General features: G+C 44.6%; 1 protein-coding gene across 1 annotated transcript in view; it reads left to right on the top strand.

Annotated features, from left to right (window-relative positions):
- The window catches only part of LOC138468137 (spermatogenesis-associated protein 7-like), a 1,832,011-nt gene that overhangs the window by 1,305,580 nt on the left and 506,256 nt on the right, over nucleotides 1–20,175 (top strand). The window contains exon 9 of the mRNA XM_069608567.1: nucleotides 9,735–9,812. Within this exon, the coding sequence (XP_069464668.1) occupies nucleotides 9,735–9,812 (78 nt within the window). The remainder of the gene's footprint in view (nucleotides 1–9,734; nucleotides 9,813–20,175) is intronic.

The raw sequence follows: 20,175 nt of genomic DNA, 5'->3' as shown, positions 1-20,175 counted from the left end.
TGGCCTATATGAGGCAGAAATAGTGGGGTCCTTGCCTGGTTTGAGAATCAGGGAAACAATGCACTCAGGCATGGTGGGGGGAAGGCAACCTATATTGAAGGCTTCCTGCCGGACCTCTAGTAGGTGGTGAGCAACATTGCGACCAAATTCTTTAGAAAACTCTGCTGTGTTACCATCTGACACTGGGGCCTTCGAAGGTGTCATGTCGCTTAATCGGTGCCAGAATATCTGCAGTGGGAATATGGGCATCTAATGCCTCTTTAGCCTCATTGTCTAGTTCTGTTAAAGGTGCGTCATGTACAAACCAACATAGGGCTTCTAGATCAGCCCTCTCTCTTTCGCCGTATAGTTTCTCATAAAAGGTCTGGAACACCCTCAATATCAAGTCAGGCTCAGACACTATGAGGCCATCTTCCATCGTGATCACAGAAACATCAGCCTGTCCTCTCACACCCCTCAACGGGTTGGCCAAATATCTGCCCAGCCTCCCCTCCTCTCCATTTCTGCATGCTAGCCTCTGGACAGCAAGGAGCTGAACTTCTCTGTCTGCCTCCACCCTAAAGGGATCAAGGGCCATCCTTATCACTGCTAGATTACTCTCAGAAGTAGAACATTCATCTTTTCATTGCAATATTTTTAACTCAGATTCGAGGGTCTCCAGTTGATGGCACATTCTATTAAGGACACCATTCTCCAGGTAAATACAATGCCCATGCAAGTAAACTTTGAAAGTCTGCCAGATTACCCCAATAGAGGCCACTGATCCCATATTAGTTTATAAAAACATCTTAATATCTAGGGCCTCACTTTGGAATACTATATCTAGGAGAACCTGTGCTTTGAAACATCATTGGGTTCTGTAAAGTACTAGATTCACAAATTGGAACCTCCACAGTTTTGGAGAGTGGTCTGACAATTTCCTGGAGAGCAGAGAGTATTCCTTGGTGTCATGCACTAATTCAGGCCCAACCATAATATAGTCTATGCGGGATCCCATATCATGAAATGAGGAACAAAAGGAAAACTCTCTGCCCTCCATATTCAGTGTTCTCCACAGGTCCAACAACCCCAAGTCCTCCATCCCCCATGTATCTTCCTAGCAGCCATGCATAGTGGTTTAGTGCTCACCATGGACCTATCAAGCTCAATACGTAGAATGGTATTCAAATCACCTGCCAATATTAGCCGAGTATGTGAGTATGCTAGGCACCTAACCCATAGGGATTTATAAAATTCTGGTCCATCTATATTTGGTCCATATACATTGACAACCGTGATCTGTGTTTGGGCCCGTAGCCCGGATACAATAGTATATCTCCCATCTGGATCACATTCATGATGCATAATTTTAAACCCAAACAATTTATGAATTAGTGTCATTACACTGCAGGAATATGGTGAAAAGAGGTATAAAATCTAGCATTACCCCATGCTCTAGCAAAAGCCATGTTCATCCCCCCTTCATATGCGTCTCCTGAAGTATGAGTATCTTAGCCCTGTGGCGCTCACAGTATTCCAGAATCTTACTCATCTTAGCATGATTGTTTAGACCCCATACAATCCAGCTGATAAGTGTGCATAGATCTGGACGGGGATCCTCAGCCCCCATCATCATAGAAAAGAAATCTCTGCAATAGAGTCAACAGAGTCTACCTATAAGCACGATCATCCTCGCTAGAATCTTGTTGCAACGTGAACCTTTTCTTAAAAATATTCCCAAAATCCACCCACCTCCCTACCCGCTCACGCCGCCAACCCCCAACTCACAGCGAAAGCCCAACACCCCATAATAAACCAACCCAACAGAATAATAGCGGGTAACAACACAGAGATGCTAAGTGCACCACCCAGCCGCACCCCCACCACGCGAGAGGGGACTGCACCCAAAACCATAACAAGAAATAGAGCCAGGATGGACTGAACTGTTACATTCCTACATATACAGGCACACCCTGAGGGACCCCAAACATCTGAGCACTACAAAAATATAAGTTTGAAAATTTTGCATAATCAAATGCTAGGCATTAGAAGACACTATGTATGGAGAACTCTGTTCCAAAGGAAAGTTGCTCGGTAGTTTCTGGGCCCCTCTTCACCTCTTGGGAAAAGTGTCTAGGAATGAGAGTGCCGCCATCGGGTCCATGAAGAAATGGGTCTTATTGTTGTGGACCACCAGCAGGTTTGATGGGTAAAGCATCACATACTGCAGGCTTTTCTCACACAACTGGAGCTTTACAGCGCTAAAGGATATGCAGGCCTTCTGAACAGCAGGGTGAAATAGGGATAGAAGGAAACACTGGCCCCTTGAAATTGTACATCTTCTAGTTCACTTGCCTTACAGAGTAGGATGTCTCTGTCTCAGTAATTCTATAACTGTGCAATCACCAGACGTGGGCTCTGGCCAAGGTTAGGGACCACTGAAGACACTTGATGCCCGCTCAACGAAAAACTTTGGGGTCAAAGACGGGTCAGCCAGAACTTCCTTAATTAATCCATCCATGAAGACTTCCATGTTTCGTTGAGTAATTGATTAGGGAATCCCTACGACCCTGATTTTGTTGCAATGGGACCTCGTTTGACTGTACATTCTTCACCTCTTGTTGCAGAGAATGAAGGGTTTGACTCATCTCTGCAGAATTGTCTTCTAATGTCCCAGTATGCTGCTCAGCCTCAGAGATTCTGCCTCTCTCCTTTTTCATTAACTGTTGCATGCGATCCATCTTAAAAACTAAATTATCCAATTTGTTATTGACAGAGTGGACCCTGATTTGATTTGCGTTAGGATGGTGCTCATACCCACCCTCTGTCATTGGGCACTGCGCTCCACATCGCTTGCCATTGCACCACTCTCGGCCACCATTTTGCTCCTCTTTCTGTGCCCAGGACAGATCGTGGAACCTCAGGTCTCTTCTTAGGTGGGTTTTCTGTGTGCATAAAGGACAGTTTAGTCTGCTTTTGGTGCCTTTCACCAGCCACTCCATGGCTTGCCACATACTTAGCACACTGAAGAAGAACTGACTCTGAGGCAAAGGTGGCTTACTCACAGGCCAAGGACTCCACCGCCAACCGTCATTGTGAAAGCGCCCCCAGGAGCGGTCCAGGGTGTGAGAGGCTACATGCATGCTCCCAGCACTCAGACAGCACAGCCACTGCAGTACAGGGCCATCTGTGCTGCTTTACAGTCTAATACCGGGCAATAAGAGCTCAAAGATGTATGCCCTCCTCCACTTCCCTGGATTCACCTCCCAGCGTCCTCACTTATCGGGGCATCAACGTTCCACTGCAGCCGACAACCTGATTCCGGCTGCTACACAGCTCATCAGGGCTGCTGTGCCACCCTCTACAGTTGTTTTGGCACCAGGTCGTAGATCGTCAGCGCCAGTGGGAATGGCCCACAGCAAGCCCATACCATTGTTTCTGGATAGTTTCCAGGCCATTCAAATAGGGTGACACCCCAGAGCTCTACACTTGGGGGTTAGGCTCCTGTTATCACTGCCACGCTGCAGGATCCGACGCTCCCACACAGGACTCTCCACAAAGCTATGCTTGCTGTCGGGATCCCACTGCCTATATATTAAGCCGCAGTGTGTTTCTCAGGGTGTTATTGGCCACTAAGTCAGGTGCAGACCCACACTTTCTTTATCCGCAGTTTCGGAACTCAGCCGAGAGCAGCCATCTTGGTCGGCGCATTCTAGCATCTCCAAAAACAGAGTTTCTTTGCTTTCTTATTAGCATTTTAATTTTTTTACAAATCTTTCCCAATATTTCTAGTCTGGGGGACCCTGTGATAAGCTTTTTGTTTGGAAAATGTCATCCAAATCCATCATGCAAGTCAAAGGTTATTAGCAATAGAATTTTCGGATTTCCTATGACTCAAGGCTCACCTTATATGTATAATTTACTTTGCACCCCCAGTTGCACAGTTTATGACCACAATGAAGGCATCACAGAATGTCAAGGGTTTTGTTATACTATAGTTTCTTTGGGCCCACTAGCCATGCCTTCAGGCCATGGCCAATGTACGTGTTGCACCAATAGGTATCTTTGGAGCCTTCATCAGTGATGTCATCTATTATTCCAGGATTGAGGTTGTACACTGCGCAACAGGGGGCGCAATGCTAAGATGGAAAGATGGACTTGCTTCATATGCGAGTGCTGAATTTCAAGGGATTTGTTGTGTTAAGATTCATCACCTTAACTCTCTCTTAAGAAAGGTTTTTCTGTTGAATATACATTTCAACGGAAAAACCTTTCTTAAGAGAGAGTTAAGGTGATGAAAATATATATCCCTGGGCTTTGCCCTTCTTTGGGGCCCACTAGTCATGGCCTTCAGCCTTGGCCACAGTACATGTAGCACCGATAGGTTTCTTTGGAGCCCAAAAGCTAAAATGTTCCTTTTTTTTACTCACTCCCTTTTCTCACAGGATTCCCGCAATATTCCCCGATAATGGCAATGAACTACAGATGCAGCAGCAATGAACTGCCTATGCCCGCGGTATATCCCTGATAATCCACAAATCTTTGAAAAGTAGCACCCACCAAGCATCTCCCCATTTTTCCATGCCCCCACATCTCCTCAGATGCTTTGTCCCTCCCTGGCCCTCACCCATTACCTCAGAAATCAGGCAGCCCACAGACTGACCACGGGGCACAGGGGCCACACTACTCCTAGAGGCACTTGTGGGGGTTGTAACTGCTACACTCTAGCATGATTGACAGGGGAAAGGATATGGATCACATTTAGTCAGAACACCGGAGGTGGGAAATGTACCGCCACTAACTAACCATACTAAAAACTCACCCTTCTGCATACACCTCTCAAACTCTAAACTAAACACCACCAAACCTCTGAAGCACAACAAACCGCAAGTACTCCACAAAACAACAACGAAACAAACCTCACATAATCTAGCCGAACACCACATGAAGGCCACCAACTGAAAAAACACACTTATGCTCAGTGACCGTCTATCCGAACTGAAGCTGCCAACAACACATCACAGCTCACTTGCTCTTATTCCCGCTCAGTCCTACTAACATACCTCCCCCTTGCTTTATAGACCCGCCAGAGACCATGCAGGTGGCAACAGTGCATGGTATAAGAACTTTTAACATAGCATATCACAGAATGAGTCTTTAGTATGAAAAGGTGTCATGGGAAGGTAAATTCAAAACATGTTGCCATGTGTGAGGTAGTAGACAAATACATTGTGACGTCAAGTATATGCATTGTGATTATTACTATGTGCCTACGTGGCAATATCAGGATTGAGGATTTTTTGAAGTAGCAGACAGTGTGAGCTGAACACATTGTACAAACTTCTAATTTTAGCATATACGGCATAGTGTGATAAAAGGGTTTGCCCGGGAACACACACTTTGGTTAAGCTGCAAGCAGGGATTTGAGGGCAGTATGCAAGTCAGGAACTTAAAGACATCTCTTCCCAGATGTAATTGTTAGAAATAATGTTTGCAAAGGTCTTTTTAAAACTTTGGTTTGGAAAATATGGTGATTGTGTTAAAATGAAACTAACTGCTGTTTTTGCAAAGCTTCACAATAGTTTTTATTTTATTTTGTGCATATTTGGTCATATTATCCAAATTAGCAATATGTTATTATTTCAGTAGCTACAGATAAGGATTATTTTGACTGTCAAAAGAAATAAACTCCCAGACTCCCAGCAGATAATAACAACGTTTATCAAGTGCTGCTTGCTACAAAATGAGAAGGGAGTCGCATGAATGTACCGTGCGAGCTTTGAATAAAGGGAGTGAGCAGGCCAGAACTGTTTGCCGGGTGCAGAAAAAGCAAGGTATCCTATAGCAGAAAATTGCAAAGGCAACTCAGCAGGTTAGGCGACTGTTGTGAGATGTTATATGTTTATACCTACCTGTAAATCATGTGGCTTTTTTCCTATTGCTGCTGCAACATGTGCTGAAAAATGTGTTGTTGTAACCTGTCTATGAGTATGGCCCCTTAGCTTCACTCAGTGTGGGATCTTTTGCCCGTGGTGAAAATCAAAAGCCAGCACCCATTAATATACTCACAGTAAGTGAACATATCTTTAAGTGCTTAGTTCAATTGACCTTTCTCATTAGAAGAAGGTTCACAGGATAAAATTGGTAATCAACACCAGAAAAATAACCTGACAGAGGAAATGTTCCAATAAATACACTGGCAAAGTATAAAAGGTGCTCACCTTTTAAACCCAGCAGCGCGTCTTAAAATAATCGCTGGAAAACAAAATCCCAGTAGAAGACGTGTTTTTTAATGACAATTTTATGTGGTCTTGTGGGTGAGTGAAATCCAGGTAGCCAAATGCGTGAGCAAGCTTTCCGTCCTCAAAAACACCCAAAGGGGTTACGTCCGCCCCTGTTTCCTTTAGTTGTACCCTGAAAAGCAGCACATGGCCACAATCAGGGCAAAATAACTACACCAGTCTCGAGGATTTCAACCTCTCTCTTGCCACATCCTGGGCAAATATTCATGACTCACTTGCCCTCTCATCATTTCCCCTCCTCAACCCCAGGTCTGGCTTTCAACAATACTCTGCTTTTTAAAGATTGATGGAAACATGCACATAACATAGTAAGTTATTCACTAAAATATATCAATCCTTATAGAAATATGTTAGGCAAAAAGTGTACACGTGTTGCATTATTCCCCCCATCTTGACTGGGAGATTACAAATAGCAGAATGCAATTCAGCAAAAGTCAAAATAATAGTCTTTGGGTTTTGAAAATGTACTTTCAAGACTTATAACAAAATGTAATGTGTGAAAAGGTTTCACTGTTTGACAAATGCAGGGTTCATATATGATTTGATATAAACTATTACATTACACCAAAAATAAACGCTTTTTGTTGTGTTAAACAAGAACATCTGAAAATAATGTAGTTAATTTAAAACTGTTCTTTGAGATATAATTCAATTGACCTGCAGAAGGGTGTAGACTTAGGCAGCTAACTTGTGCTTTCAAAATGAAAATGCCCAATTGCATTTCTTAAGACACAAACGTTACGAACTTCTTGCCGAAAACAATGGCCTCTTAAATGGGCCATCACTTGTAAATCACCCCCACTTTAAATGCTCTTCTTGAACAAAGAAACTAATAAGCAGTAATAAAAGGTTAACCCAGGTTTCGTTCACGGGTTCGTGTATTTGTCCACACTGCCGAGTACACATCTTTACGAAAACAGAACAAACCGCTTGAACACGTGTTGTTTCCTCAGAGTTTGTATTTGCTTTTGTATAAATTGAGCAACCCGTCTACTTCATCTCATGATGTTTAAAACTCCAGTTAAGTCATTAACTCTGAGAAGACTGCTTTGAACAAACACTGGCAGGCACTTTGAATGCAAAGCCTGATGGTAAGGTTTGATTAAATGGAATGGGCGGCAATGCCATAGGGATTCGCATGGCCAGAGGTGTTGCTAGGGGGGCTAAGGAGGCTATAGCCCCGGTTCTTTTTGTTGTAGCTAGCCCCGAATCCCACCAGTCCCGACATTAGCTTAGCCCCTGATCTTTTCCAGACCTAGCAACACCCCTGAGCATGGCCATGGGCAGCTAATGGGTGGGCACTTAACCAAACAACACCTACAGCCTCTGTATCTCTCCTCATATGTCATTCCACCATATCTGTACTCATATGCCATTCCTCCCTATCTGTACTCCAATGCAATAGTTTCAGCTTACTGAACCAGGATCAGGTGTCTCCTGGAACACCTGCCAACTGCATTCTGGCATGCACACGCCCAATGGATGCTCGCGCAGGCTGGCGGCAAAGGTGAGCAGAGCTAGGGAAGCTTCCATCATAGATCTTCTTTCTTGGTGGTGCAATGCTTCCCTGGCTGATGCTATGGACTCACTAATTCTGATGGGGCTCAGTCAGCTTTCATTTCTTTCACTGCGTTCCCAAGGAGACTGGATTGGCTGAGACTGTTTCTTCACAGTGAAACTGATGGCAAATGTAGAGAGGGAGTTTTTGTTTATATAATATAGGGTGATGGTCATCAATTTATAGTTAAGGTGAAATGTATGAGCCATTGGATTTACCATAATTCTATGGCTAATAACTTTGTCCCTTTGGACACATCAACATTTGCCAAAATAAATGCCTGGACAAGCGGCCCAAACACTGGCAGGTTTGGAGCAAATGTGTTCTATACTTCAAAAGATGTACAGTGTGAAAAACAACGTTTTTTTTTACCTTTTGCATTGGTTTTTCCATAGAGAAAGTGCAGTTTTAGATTTTCATCAAACTTGCTTTGAAAGCTGTGAGAATGCAATGTTTTGTTGTTTTGGTGAAAATTAGGCAGAGAAAGTGGTGCTCCTGGCACAAGTATCTTTTAACTATCTCCCTTTAAACATTCCTTGTTGCTGTAGAACAGGTTTATTTCAGAAGCAAAACAGCCACCATTTAAAACCACTTGTTGGCATGCTGTAAACCAATCACAATTGGTGGAATACTGCAAACACTCTCCGTTACTGGCCTCATTGCACACATTCTGATTTCAACAGCCATATAAGAGCCGACATTGCATGCACTATTCTATTTTCCCACAAAGTGCTAGTAGCTTCATAGACCATCAGAGCAGTCATTATCGCTTGAAATAATGCCCTTGCCAACTGGCAGTGGGCATTATCCTTTGTTAATGATCCCTCCCATAATACAGCCTTGAATAATGTCTTAGGTGTACTCTACATGCTTTGTGTCTTTTGCATTCTTAATATGGGTTTCACACTTACAATCAGATTTATATGTTCTGTTCTTCAGAATACAGAAAATGGCTCTACCGACCTATATGCAATATAATCTAGTGGACCTGGGATGCACAGCAGACCTGAGCAACAGATATATAAAGCTGTACAATATGAAAAAACAGTTATAGATTTGTTTTGCATTTTGTTATTTATCATATGTACCAGTAGCCAGCTTTGTGAGATCGCCCATTAGAGTGAGTCTTTGGTGAGATAGGGGGCAAATCCTTGCTTGCCTGGAATGCTCTGATGCTAATGATCTGTTATGTGTCACCTGTGTGTCCCCCCTCATTGTCCCCTAGTTACCCTCCCTCTTACCACTTACCCTCCTTACTTGCCTCCTCCCTTCCCCCTGCTTGCTCTTTCATCCTTAGCCCCTCCTCCCGCTCTCTCCTCCCCATTCCCCCACCCCTCCATCCTCTCCCTTCCATCCTTCTGTTAAACTCAGGCACTACCCCAATTGTCATTTGCAGCCATCTTCCCTTCCCCCTCCCCGTTTTCACTTTTCCTCTACTAAAGCACTTACTCTTATCACTGTCCCTTGATCTCTGATAATAGCCTGTCTGTCCCCCTCCTATCCTTCTTTTCCTCTCCTCCCTCCCCAGCACTACCTTATTCAGTCACTGACCCTTTAAGATCGTCGCTGTTCCTCTCCTCTTCCCCTCGCCTACTCCACACCTCCCCTCCTCCCCCACCTCTTGTCATTCTTGCACTGCAACAATTGCCGTCAGGCATAGTAATGTTATTGCTAGTATTGTCTCCTTTTTTCATTCCCCACTTCTCCCTCATTGTTTTATGCACTTGTACTATCTGTTATGATATGATAGTTTTTTTCTCACATTCTGATTTGTTTCAAGGACTTGTAAGAATGTAACTGTATTTTCCCATGCTCCCTTCCTCCTTGAAGCGCTTTGAAACACATTGTGTATAGGTGTTATACAAATAAACAATCAATCAATCATGTCACCACAGGGAAGAAGAGCTGAAGTATCTTCAATTCCTGCTAGAGGTCACAGAGGACATTGTAACCAGAGGCTACTGCTCCAGCAAGTAAGTGCTCAGAGTGAGGCGTACTAATATGTCATGAGATCACCTGTGAAGGTACTCCCTGCCTCCTGCTATTGTTTCCCTGTGCCTATGAAATCGATGCGAAACAGAAGAAGGAAATGGAATGGACTATCTGCAGAATAAGCACACTCACTGATACCATACAGCACGTGGCGCCAAACCTAATGGCATCCTCATTAAGGAAGGAAGCAGAGCAATAGCTTTGTGGAACCCAGGGTTCCAGAGAACAACATTTGTCAGATAACAGAATGTCTTCATTTCAATTTGGAGAGGGCAAACTTGCCACATCCTGGGCAAATATTCACAACTCACTTGCCCTCTCATCATTTCCCCTCCTCAGCCCCATGTCTGCCTTTCAACAATACTCTGCTTTTGAAAGATTAATTGAAACATGCGCATATCATAGTAACTCACTCAAATATATTACAAGTCTGTGTATTGAAGTCCAAGAAATCTTGAATTAGTTGTTTTCCATGGACAGCATGGCCAAAGCATTCAGACGATCGTCAGTCATTGTGTTTCTCAAGAATGTTTTAACTCGCTTTAGGATGGAGAAACAGCGCTCAGACTCAACTGTTGTCTTGAGTGTAGTGATCAGAATTTTTAATAAATCCACTGTCTCACAAAATGCTTCTTAGAGATTGTTTTTGATGAACAATTTAAATAAATTGCCCCACTTGCACCACGGAATTCCGGGCTCTCATAAACAATTGAAAGCTCAGTGCGCAGTCTTTCCTTGTTTAACATGGAGTACGCTTGGACTGTTGTAGTCAGTGCATCATTGGGAAAAGGCTGCCCATGTGTTTGAAATAGGTCACCCTGCAACAATTTGGCCCCCTCAAAGTTTTTTGTAAATGTGAAGCGATCCTGGGCGTGTGTAACTATGGTGTCACATACTTCTTTTGCCAAATGATTTAAAATGGTCATATTTATATTGTGGCATGCAAAAGTTGCCTCTGGTGGAAGTTTAGCTTCCAAATTGTAAGGGCTTTCACGTACTCTGCCAATGCAATTGATAAAAGTTGCAGTAGCTTTCTGCACATACACAGAATCAATATCTTGATCTGAAGCTGGTTATATAGATTGTCAACATGGGGCATTATGTAATTGAACAAAAAAAAGGAAGGAAAAAAACTCCCTCTCTATCAGAATTCTAATGACTCCCAGGCCTCATGCAGAGTAACTCCCTCAAGATCAACTCGTTTTTCAATGATTACTTTCTTTTTTGTGGCAATCTTCAGGGGAAAATCGTGTCTAATTTTCCTATTAGGGAACTAGCAATGGTTTGCGTATTAGAGTCTTTCAGATGAGTAAATCCATAAAACCTTTAAACAATTCGGAATCATTCATCAATGTAGCGATAGACTAGCACAAACTGAGTCTTAGTGGAAGCATTGGTTGTATCATCTGCCTAAATAGCCACATAATCTGTGCATTTGAACTGCTCTACAGTGATCTCTCAAGGGACTGTGAGCATGCAGTCGAGCAGCTCATTTTGAATTGTTTTTTTAATTGCCCTTAAATACAGTTGCATTCTTTAAATGCATTTCTATTGCACTGTCTAAGCTGAATACAAAATCCACCATGCCTCTAAATACACAAGGATTCAAAGAATCTTCAGTTTCATCATGACCACATTAAGCTAATTAAAATTCACTGCAAAAGCGCACACAGTCGATTAACTTTGACAAGATGTATCGGTTTTTATCTGCATCCTCATTATGCTTCATCACGCTCCAGGGATAGGCATCGTCCAACTTTGTTGCAATGTTAACATTCCCCAACATGCGCAACTGTTGGGTGTCCTGACCCACGTTTGAGCTATCATGCTGCAACATTTGGTGCTGTGGGCTTAGAAAATCCAAGATGGCCAAAAAGCCCACAAGTGCGCCAGAATCCAGGAGAACCACGCAGTTTGTGCGCACACCAAAATGGTTACCTCACTTGCCACCCACCAGTGTAAAGAAAGATCTTTGTTAACAAAATCCACTGTTATTGATGACAAAAAGTTGCTGAAATCGTGGCTCACCGGACCACTTTAAAGATTCAACCCTTTTGTGGGGTTCCACATAACCATTTTACTGTAAGGAGCCCCATCAAAACAATGTTAAGCAAGGATTTACTACCATGTAAGAACCATTCCTGTTTGGAATGCATTAATCCAAGAAAAATCCCAAAAATGGTTGCATTACCAGTACTCACCACTATCAGAAAGCCGGCGTTTTGAAACAACACCAGACATTTGTGTAAAACTGAATAAATGAACCCAAAGCAGGCCAAAGAAAGACTTACTGAGAGGTGGATACAATGTAAAGTTATATTCTGAAGTGACTTGAAGGTTTATAACAAGACTGGCTGAGCTCTGCAGGTCTGCAGCGGCTTAAACTGAAACTGGATTTAAAATTACCAAAAATCGAAATGTGTAAATAAACTGAGGGACAGACTTGTGACTGCCACATAGTTTGTCACTGTTAAAATGTCATAGTTTTGAACTTAGAATCAGCATTCTAGCTGCATATGTAAAAATTGTCTTGACTTAAACTGGGGAACAAAAAGTGACATTTTATCTGAAACCTGGCTTAATGAAACTGCATTCTGCCCACCAGCTACCCCCGACAGGAGTTGAGACTTGCACAACAGCTGTGTTCCCAGGCCTAGCTGCCTTTTGCTGTTCCCACCAAAAGGGATATGACACTTCTCTGATTGAATTACCTGGGCTCTGCAGGAAATTGAACAAAGCCCTGTCCTGACTCAGGCAAATGTTTTATTGGTGGGGGTCGTAAAAGTGGCTTCTTCCTGGAAGGAAAGGGGAGGAGCACTGCCTGTGAGAGCAAGCTGGCTTGGCAGAACTGGAAAAACCAGAAATTCAACCTTGTGCTGGGGGAAACCACACCCCTTTGGGGCCAGAACATAACTCTAAAAAGATGGATCATTCATAGAGCGGACTTGTGAACATTTTATAAGTGATATCATTATTCTTGTGATTTTTCTGTGCACATTTGAAGACGTGGTAGGACCCGGTGGTATGTTCAGGGGGGTTTTAGCGGAAAAGAGGATATTACTCTAAATGTATGTATGTTAAAAATCTGACACTCCACCACCTAATGCCCACACACCATGGGCACATCTGTGTAAATGCGGGGAAAAATCCAATATTGGTAACCCGACTAAAAGTGAAATATGTTGCCATTTTTGAACCCAAGCTCCTAGGAAGAGCAGATTTGGGACAGAGACTACCTCATGTGATAGGTAATATGTACATGCAATGACAAACCACTATGTATTTGAGAAATGTGCATTTTGAATCAAATATAGATTTGTGGGCAAACTGACCAGGGGAGGATCCCCTGACCCATAAAACCTACAGCATCACTCTGACTCACAGTTCCTTCCCCAATCATGGGAGAGGGGAGAATTGGGCCAATGACAAGTGGAGAGGGGTAGGGTCTAGAAAGCTAGCCTCTCCACCCACTTTCAAAACACATAAAAGCAGACAGTCAGGACAGATAGAGACATTCAATTCCATTTGCTGCAACGCGCTCTGCCGGACCACACAACGTCCAGAAGATACTAGATTCAACACTTAGACTTTAAAACTCCAAAGAACTTGATTCAGAACTCAAAGCAAGGGCCTAAACCCACAAACTGAGAACTCTTCTCAGTGGGCCTCAGCATCCAGCAAACTTAACAGCGATAGCAGCATCCAGGAGCCATGCAGATCAGCGCTGGGTCCAGAGAAAGCTGTGCAGAAAGATCCAGAAGCAGTGCTGTACCCAGAGAAAGCAGAGCAGTATCCAGAACCAGAGGCAGAGCAGAGCTGACCCAGACCGCTGTTCGCAGAACCAGAGAGCTGACCCAGACCGCTGTGCGCAGAGACCGTCCGTGGCGGGTGAAGAAAACCTGACCAGATCCGTGGCAAGGCCCATTCTATTTCTAAATATATTGTGAGTACCTAGCAGAACTGTGCAGAACCAATCTCTTAGTTAAAATAATATAATTCAATCTATTTTAATCTAACCAGAACTGTCTCCTAACTGTCACCTGTCATTTGCAAAGCTGTCACCTGTCATTTCTAGTTGCTAGCTGTAACTTGTCACTTTGAACTTTTAAAATTTCAAATCTGAAAAACGACCTTTACCATATCGCTCATATCTCCGTGACCGTTTGTCTTAGAGACTTGCAGTAACTTTCCTCTGAAAGCTGGGAATCTTGGCTTTTCAACGAACCTATTCCCTATACTTTTGCCACAATTGCGAAAAACGCACTGGCGAATTTACCGCGGTTTGCAAATTTCTCCACGTGTGAAAACAGCAGCTTCCTTGCTTTCATTTGCCAAAAATTCGTTTAACCTGCCAATCATTCCTAGAACATTGCTAAAGTAAGCCTGAACTTATTTAAACCAACTAATCCTCAACCTGAACCTCCAGAGGGAATTAAAATCATTTTAGCACATTTTCCAATATATTGCTATCACATTTTAAAGCATTTTAAAGCATTTTGAGCCTGTGTAAAACTCATATCTATTCTCCTCTAAGCTTGCTGGGAAACTGGAACTCTGTATTACATTGTGATTGTATAACTGAACTGTGTGCTCTTCCTTCCATCTCCTTACATTGTATAGGGGGGGGAATTGCCACAAAGGGAAAGTGATTACCTTGTCTTTTGTGAAACCATATCAGTTTATCTTCTATACTGCATTTCATTCATTCAACCTTGCATTTCCTTGAACCCTATAAAGTATTCTCTACCACATTATTCTTCTGTCCCTATTTACCAGTGTGCTACCTTATCCATTTCATGTCAACTCCTTAGTGATTATAAAGAAGTGGGCTAGTGCCAGATTCTCCATTGTTAATCTTTATCATATCAGATTAAGTGTGATATTCAATTATTAATTTATTATAAAGTGTGATATATATATATATATTGTTTAAATTCTCAAATAAACCTTTTAACTTGCAAAACAGAACTACTTCTTGGCTCAGTGGGGTCAGGGGGATTCCAAGAGAGGGGTGTTATATAGGGGTAGTCATCCAGAACGCATGAACTGGACATAAAGATATATCAATAAGGGTTTCCATTCAGTATCCCAGACTAGGCATTGACTTAGCTGTAGTGTTGAATTGAATCCTCTTACAAATTGGGGGCTCGTAGCCGGGGATTCCGGATTAGATCTATCACTTGTGCAGATTAATACAGTGTGCCAGCTGACCAGATACACATATCCGGTTGGATCACCACGCTGTGTAATGCTGTAAAGCACTCCTCAAAGGAACGCTCTAAGGAAAAGGTCTGTTTTGCAAAAATAAAATACAAACTTCTGTAAGTCAGGAAGGAACTCAAATTCCAGAATGACGACCTTGGTAGATATGAAAATAGCCAGAGAGCACTTCTTACATAAGCTATTTGTGAGAGGTGAGTGGACTCATCAGGACCAGACGGTCTGGTTGCAAGCAATCGCACCCCAGATCACGGAAACAGGGTCAGATATATGGAGAGACCAGGGTCCCTTACATGTGGCCCTGAGTGAACTATATATGTCCTCTAAGGCCAAGGATGAGCACAACAAGATTGCCAGGGTAGCGGCATATTTATATTTACATATGGGAGCCATGCAGGACAAATGTGCTGAAGGCCAAGATCTGGCGAGTAGGCAACTGCTGGCATTACAAAAGGCCCAATCTGATCTGGACTCTTCTGAGCAGAGGCTGCAGAGGAGCCAGGAGTCAGAAAATGATAGTAGGCAGTATATCATTAAAATAAAAGAGGACATGGATATACTGCAACAGGAAAAGGCTGACCAGGATACTAGATTTCTGGCCCTGCAGAAGGAGCACCAAGACAGTTTGGACTCCTTACTGCAGAGCCAGAAAAAGCTGGAGCAACAATTAGACTTTAACAGGGCATGCACGGAGCAGGTAGCCACCCTGCAAAGTCATCTAGATAGAGTGAAGGCAGAGAGCAACAAGCTGATTTTGAAAGACCTGGATACCCAGGCAGAGTTTGATGAAGAACGCCAGAAAGCTGGTGCCTTTCAAAGGCAGAGGGACGACCTGGCGGCACAAATGCAGGCTCTTAGTCAGGAAAGAGACGCCTTAGGCCAGGAAGTCTGCCATTTAAAAAGAAAAACAGAAGAAAATCACTTGGCCCTCCAGGGGCTGGGTGACCTCCAAAAAGAACACCGGAACTTGTTAGAACACACCAGGAGGGTGGAGGATGCTCTGGCAAGAAAGGAGCAGGCCAATAGGGACACAGCTCAGGAGGTAACCCTCCTGCAGCAAAAACTGGCCCAGTGCTCCAGGACCAATCAGGAGGCACAGAGAGAGAATGAGGCTCTCTGCCAGCACAATGATAGACTCCAACAACAGGTAGCGATGCAGGAGAGACTGATAGAGTCTAGTAAGGCCTTAACGGAGGAACTGAAGGCGCATGCTCTTGCATTGCAACAGGGAGCAGGGGCGGATAGAGATGAGGTTCGCTGGGAAAGAGAAACTCCTGAGCATAACCCCAGGAGCCCTAGTACCAGAGGCCTTTATCTCTCTCAGTCCCTGGACTCTGCCACCCCCATGTCCCCTGGTGCACATGAGCACAGGGCCACAGGGATGGCAGATTACTATCCAGCCAGAAGCATGGGGCTCATAGGCCAGTACCACCCAGGAACGGAGGGGCGGGCATCCGGGTATGGGCACCCAAGCACAGTGCAATTTAATGGGGAACCCCAGGAGAGTAGGCCCATTAAGGGCATCCTGAAAACCTCTGCCCAGTTAGGTCAGTGGGGGGATACCCATCAAATCCTGGCAGCAAGGAGGGATCTGAAGACTCCTCTGAGCGGTGCAGGACACAGGAGACCAGGTCCCCACATTCTGCCAGCCATTCCCAGGCTCGCAGAATCCGGGAAAACCTGGAAGAACAGACGGGAACCTCTGGGAGCAGTGCCTCTGAGTCAGAAGATGAATGGACCAGGGTTACCCAGACCAAAAGGGCCAATAAGACAAAAAGGGCCTTGCTTAAGGACCCCTTAAAGCAGATTAAGGCAATCAGGAGCGTCATCACGCCTTATCATAAGAACGCCAAGTATTCTGTTTGGGAGCACTTAGAGTTGTTTGAGCAAATGATGGAGACTTTCCATTTGAAGGACAGCCAAAGCTGTATTCAATATGTAAAGTGGACCTTCTCCCCGGAATACTCCAGTTTCTTTGCGGGGCTGGAGGAACAAAATCATTTAAGATGGTCCACCTATAAGGCGGCCATCTTGAAACATTTTTCTACTCATAGAAATTTTTCTACTCATAGAAATCCTCAAGAGGCCCGCAAGGCAGCCTACAATTTACAATGTGGGGAGGATCAGGCCCCACAAGAATTTGTGCAGGAGTTAAAGCGTGCTTTTGCACAGACCACAAGAAGGGTGCGCACGGATAGCAGAGAATTTATTAATATGTTTTTCCTTGCCCAAATACATAATGACCCAGCTCGTGAGGGATTTTCACGAGAAAAGATCTTTAGACTGGGTCATTGAACAGGCGACCCGGATCTATGAGGTGCAGAAGCCAATAGAAAATAAAAATAATGCGCCCAAAAACCCCAAAGCCAACAACACCCCTGCTGCTGCCAAGGTGGCAGAGGTAAAGGTCACCCCCATTTTAGATTTGGAGATGGGGGGGGCTAAAAACCTACCTGCACCTAATAATGCAAGAAGGTCCTCGGGCCAGTCACAGACAGGGAGCCAGGGAGGCAGCCCCAGAAATGGGGTCCCTCGCTCTCCTGATTATGTAGGCCCCCGTTACAAGGGAAACTAACCCATCCTGGGTTATGTGTGGACTCCTCCAGCCCAAGGGGGGGGATCCAGCCAAGCACCTAACCCAGAGAACTTCCCTCCCAACTTCTCACAGGAGGGCAGAAACTCACCAAACCCTGGGCAGAACTTCTTCCCCAGGTATCCACCCAACTTCCAGCCCCAAAATCCTCCACCCTTCTTTCCCCAATTCCCTGAGCCCAGACAACCGAATCCGGGAGAGGGGAGGCCAAGGGTGGAGGGGTATCCAAATCTTCCCAACCAGGGGTACTACCAAAGAAGGGATAGCTACCCTTCCCTGGATCAGCCCAGGGGAGAAAACAGGGCCCCGTATCAGCCTGAGTGGGTTTCCCAGTTAGAGCGCCAGGTCCAAAATATGGCACAGGATCTGGGTCACATACTGAGGGCGCAGCAGAACCCTCAGATGGGCATGCCGGCACAGAATGCACCAAACTCTGGGCCTGGTGCTCCAGAGCAATGAAGGGGGCAGCACCCCGATAACACACCGGTTCCCAGGGAGGAGGCACAAGGGGAAGGGGGGTGTAAAGCCTTGGAGGAAGCTTCCTTCCCAACTTGTAAACAGCCCCTGGAAACCCAGGAACCGGAAACAAAATCTCTTGCCCCTGAAAGTCTGCCTCCTAAGGAGCAGAGGGGGGTAGGAGAAACAAAAGACCCAAACAGACTCAGTTTGAGGAGGAGGTACAGATCTTCCAATTTGAGGGAGAGGGATCCTCAGAAGATCCTGGGAAAAGGATCTTCTCCTTCAGAGATGGGTGAACTCCTCCCAAGGGAAAATGAGCCCCAAGGGATTCCAATCCAGACTGGGGAGATATGGAGACTGAGCTACCGCCGCCCATCATCTCATCCCAGAACCCACAATACCAAAATCCCCTGGTTCAAACCCATCCTGATGACTGCCTCCAAAAAGGGGGCGGCGGCCCAGAACCGGAGCCAGGGGAACCCACAATGGCTCTGATCTCCAGTTGCCAACTTTTTCTTTCAGATTCCCAAGGCTCTCCACAGAATTCTGCCCAAATCTCTTCGCTAGCGATGTCCAAAACCAGAAAGTTAGCTCACCAATTGTCCAAAAATGTGCATTATCTGTGCCCCCTTGAGGAGAAGGAGGGAAGATACTATGCCCCAGTACAAGTACAGGGGCAGGGTACAATTTTGGCACTGGTGGACACTGGATCTCAAGCTACCCTTCTGTCCAGAAGGGCCTTTGACGAACTGAATGCAGGAAGGGGAGAGAATTACCAAATTCCTCTCACCTCTCTTCCTGGACAACTGCAGAACTTTGACGGGAAGGAAATTCCCGTTGAGGGGACTGCAGACTTGGACATTAAGATCGGGCGACACAAGGTGAAACACCCGGTCATAGTAGTGACTCCAGAGGGCACCCCTTGTTTACTGGGGAATGATCTCCTGAGGAGGTTGTCACCCTTAATAGATTGCGTAAACAAGGTCCTCTGGACCCAGACTAGCCGACCAATAAAATTAAAACAGAGTGTCAACCATGTTAGTTTAAACGGCACCTGCCACATGGTTGAACAAAAATCTGACCAAGTAGAATTTCACTTCCAGAACAACCAAATTCCAGACGTGACAGTAATAGCAGTAGGACAACAGACTGGTGATGGGGGGTCCTCTCTATTTCTAAAAATCAACCTTCCTTCCAGTTTAAGGTGGTATTCCACACTGGAAGGAAACACTCTGAAATTCTTTACTAATCCACAATCAGAAACTCCCACTCCTATAGTCCAGAAAGATGTGAAATCAGCTCAGAGCCTGGCTGAGATTCAGCAAATTGGAGAGCAGTTGTTCATCCCTGTTCAGTTAAATGATGGGAAGGACTCTGTTCTCGCTCGAGTGTGTGTGAAAAACGGTAAGAGCTTCATCAGCGAAGCCATGTTTCGCCAACTCCCAAAAGATCCAGCCATTCCCACCTTCAAACTGATAGACAAATGGGAAATGGACCTGGAAGCACCTAATTCCAAACATCTCCTGCCAAGCAGGTGTATGCTCAAAATCTCCATTGGCAACAAGAGCATAGTCCACAATTGTTGGGTCGTGCGAGACGTCCCTGCCGCCTTTTACTTAGGCAGTGACATTCTCAATCGCTTTGCCATTAGTTTGGACCTAATAAACTTCAAAGCTTGGTCCCGATTAGCGGATAATCCCATGGGCTTTGATGATCCAGAAAAAGCATTTAGGTCAGCTCAATTGCTACCTTATGCAGTTGAAATTCAGATTAAAGAGGAAGTCACCATCCCAGAAAGGACCCGACAATTCTCCCTGGAAGTGAAAGTTAAAAGAGGACAACATTTGAAAAACCCTGATGCTTACATACATCTAAACGCTTCTCTCCAACAGCAAGGGTTGGGGGTAAACCCAACTCCAATAGTCAACATAGAACATGACACCATTCTAATAGAGGTGGATAACAGCGACTTAAAGAGTATTACTCTAGCCGCAGGCACCATTATTGGAATGGCGGTTGATGACCGACATTTTTCCATCGATTTAGGAAATTAACTGTTAGGACCAATCCCC

The sequence above is a fragment of the Ambystoma mexicanum genome, chromosome 4q (genome assembly GCF_040938575.1).
Source record: "Ambystoma mexicanum isolate Mex_15411 chromosome 4q, UKY_AmexF1_1, whole genome shotgun sequence".
Classification (NCBI taxonomy): domain Eukaryota; kingdom Metazoa; phylum Chordata; class Amphibia; order Caudata; family Ambystomatidae; genus Ambystoma; species Ambystoma mexicanum.
Note: the sequence above shows the minus strand (reverse complement) of the source record. Positions and strands in the feature narration are given on the sequence as shown.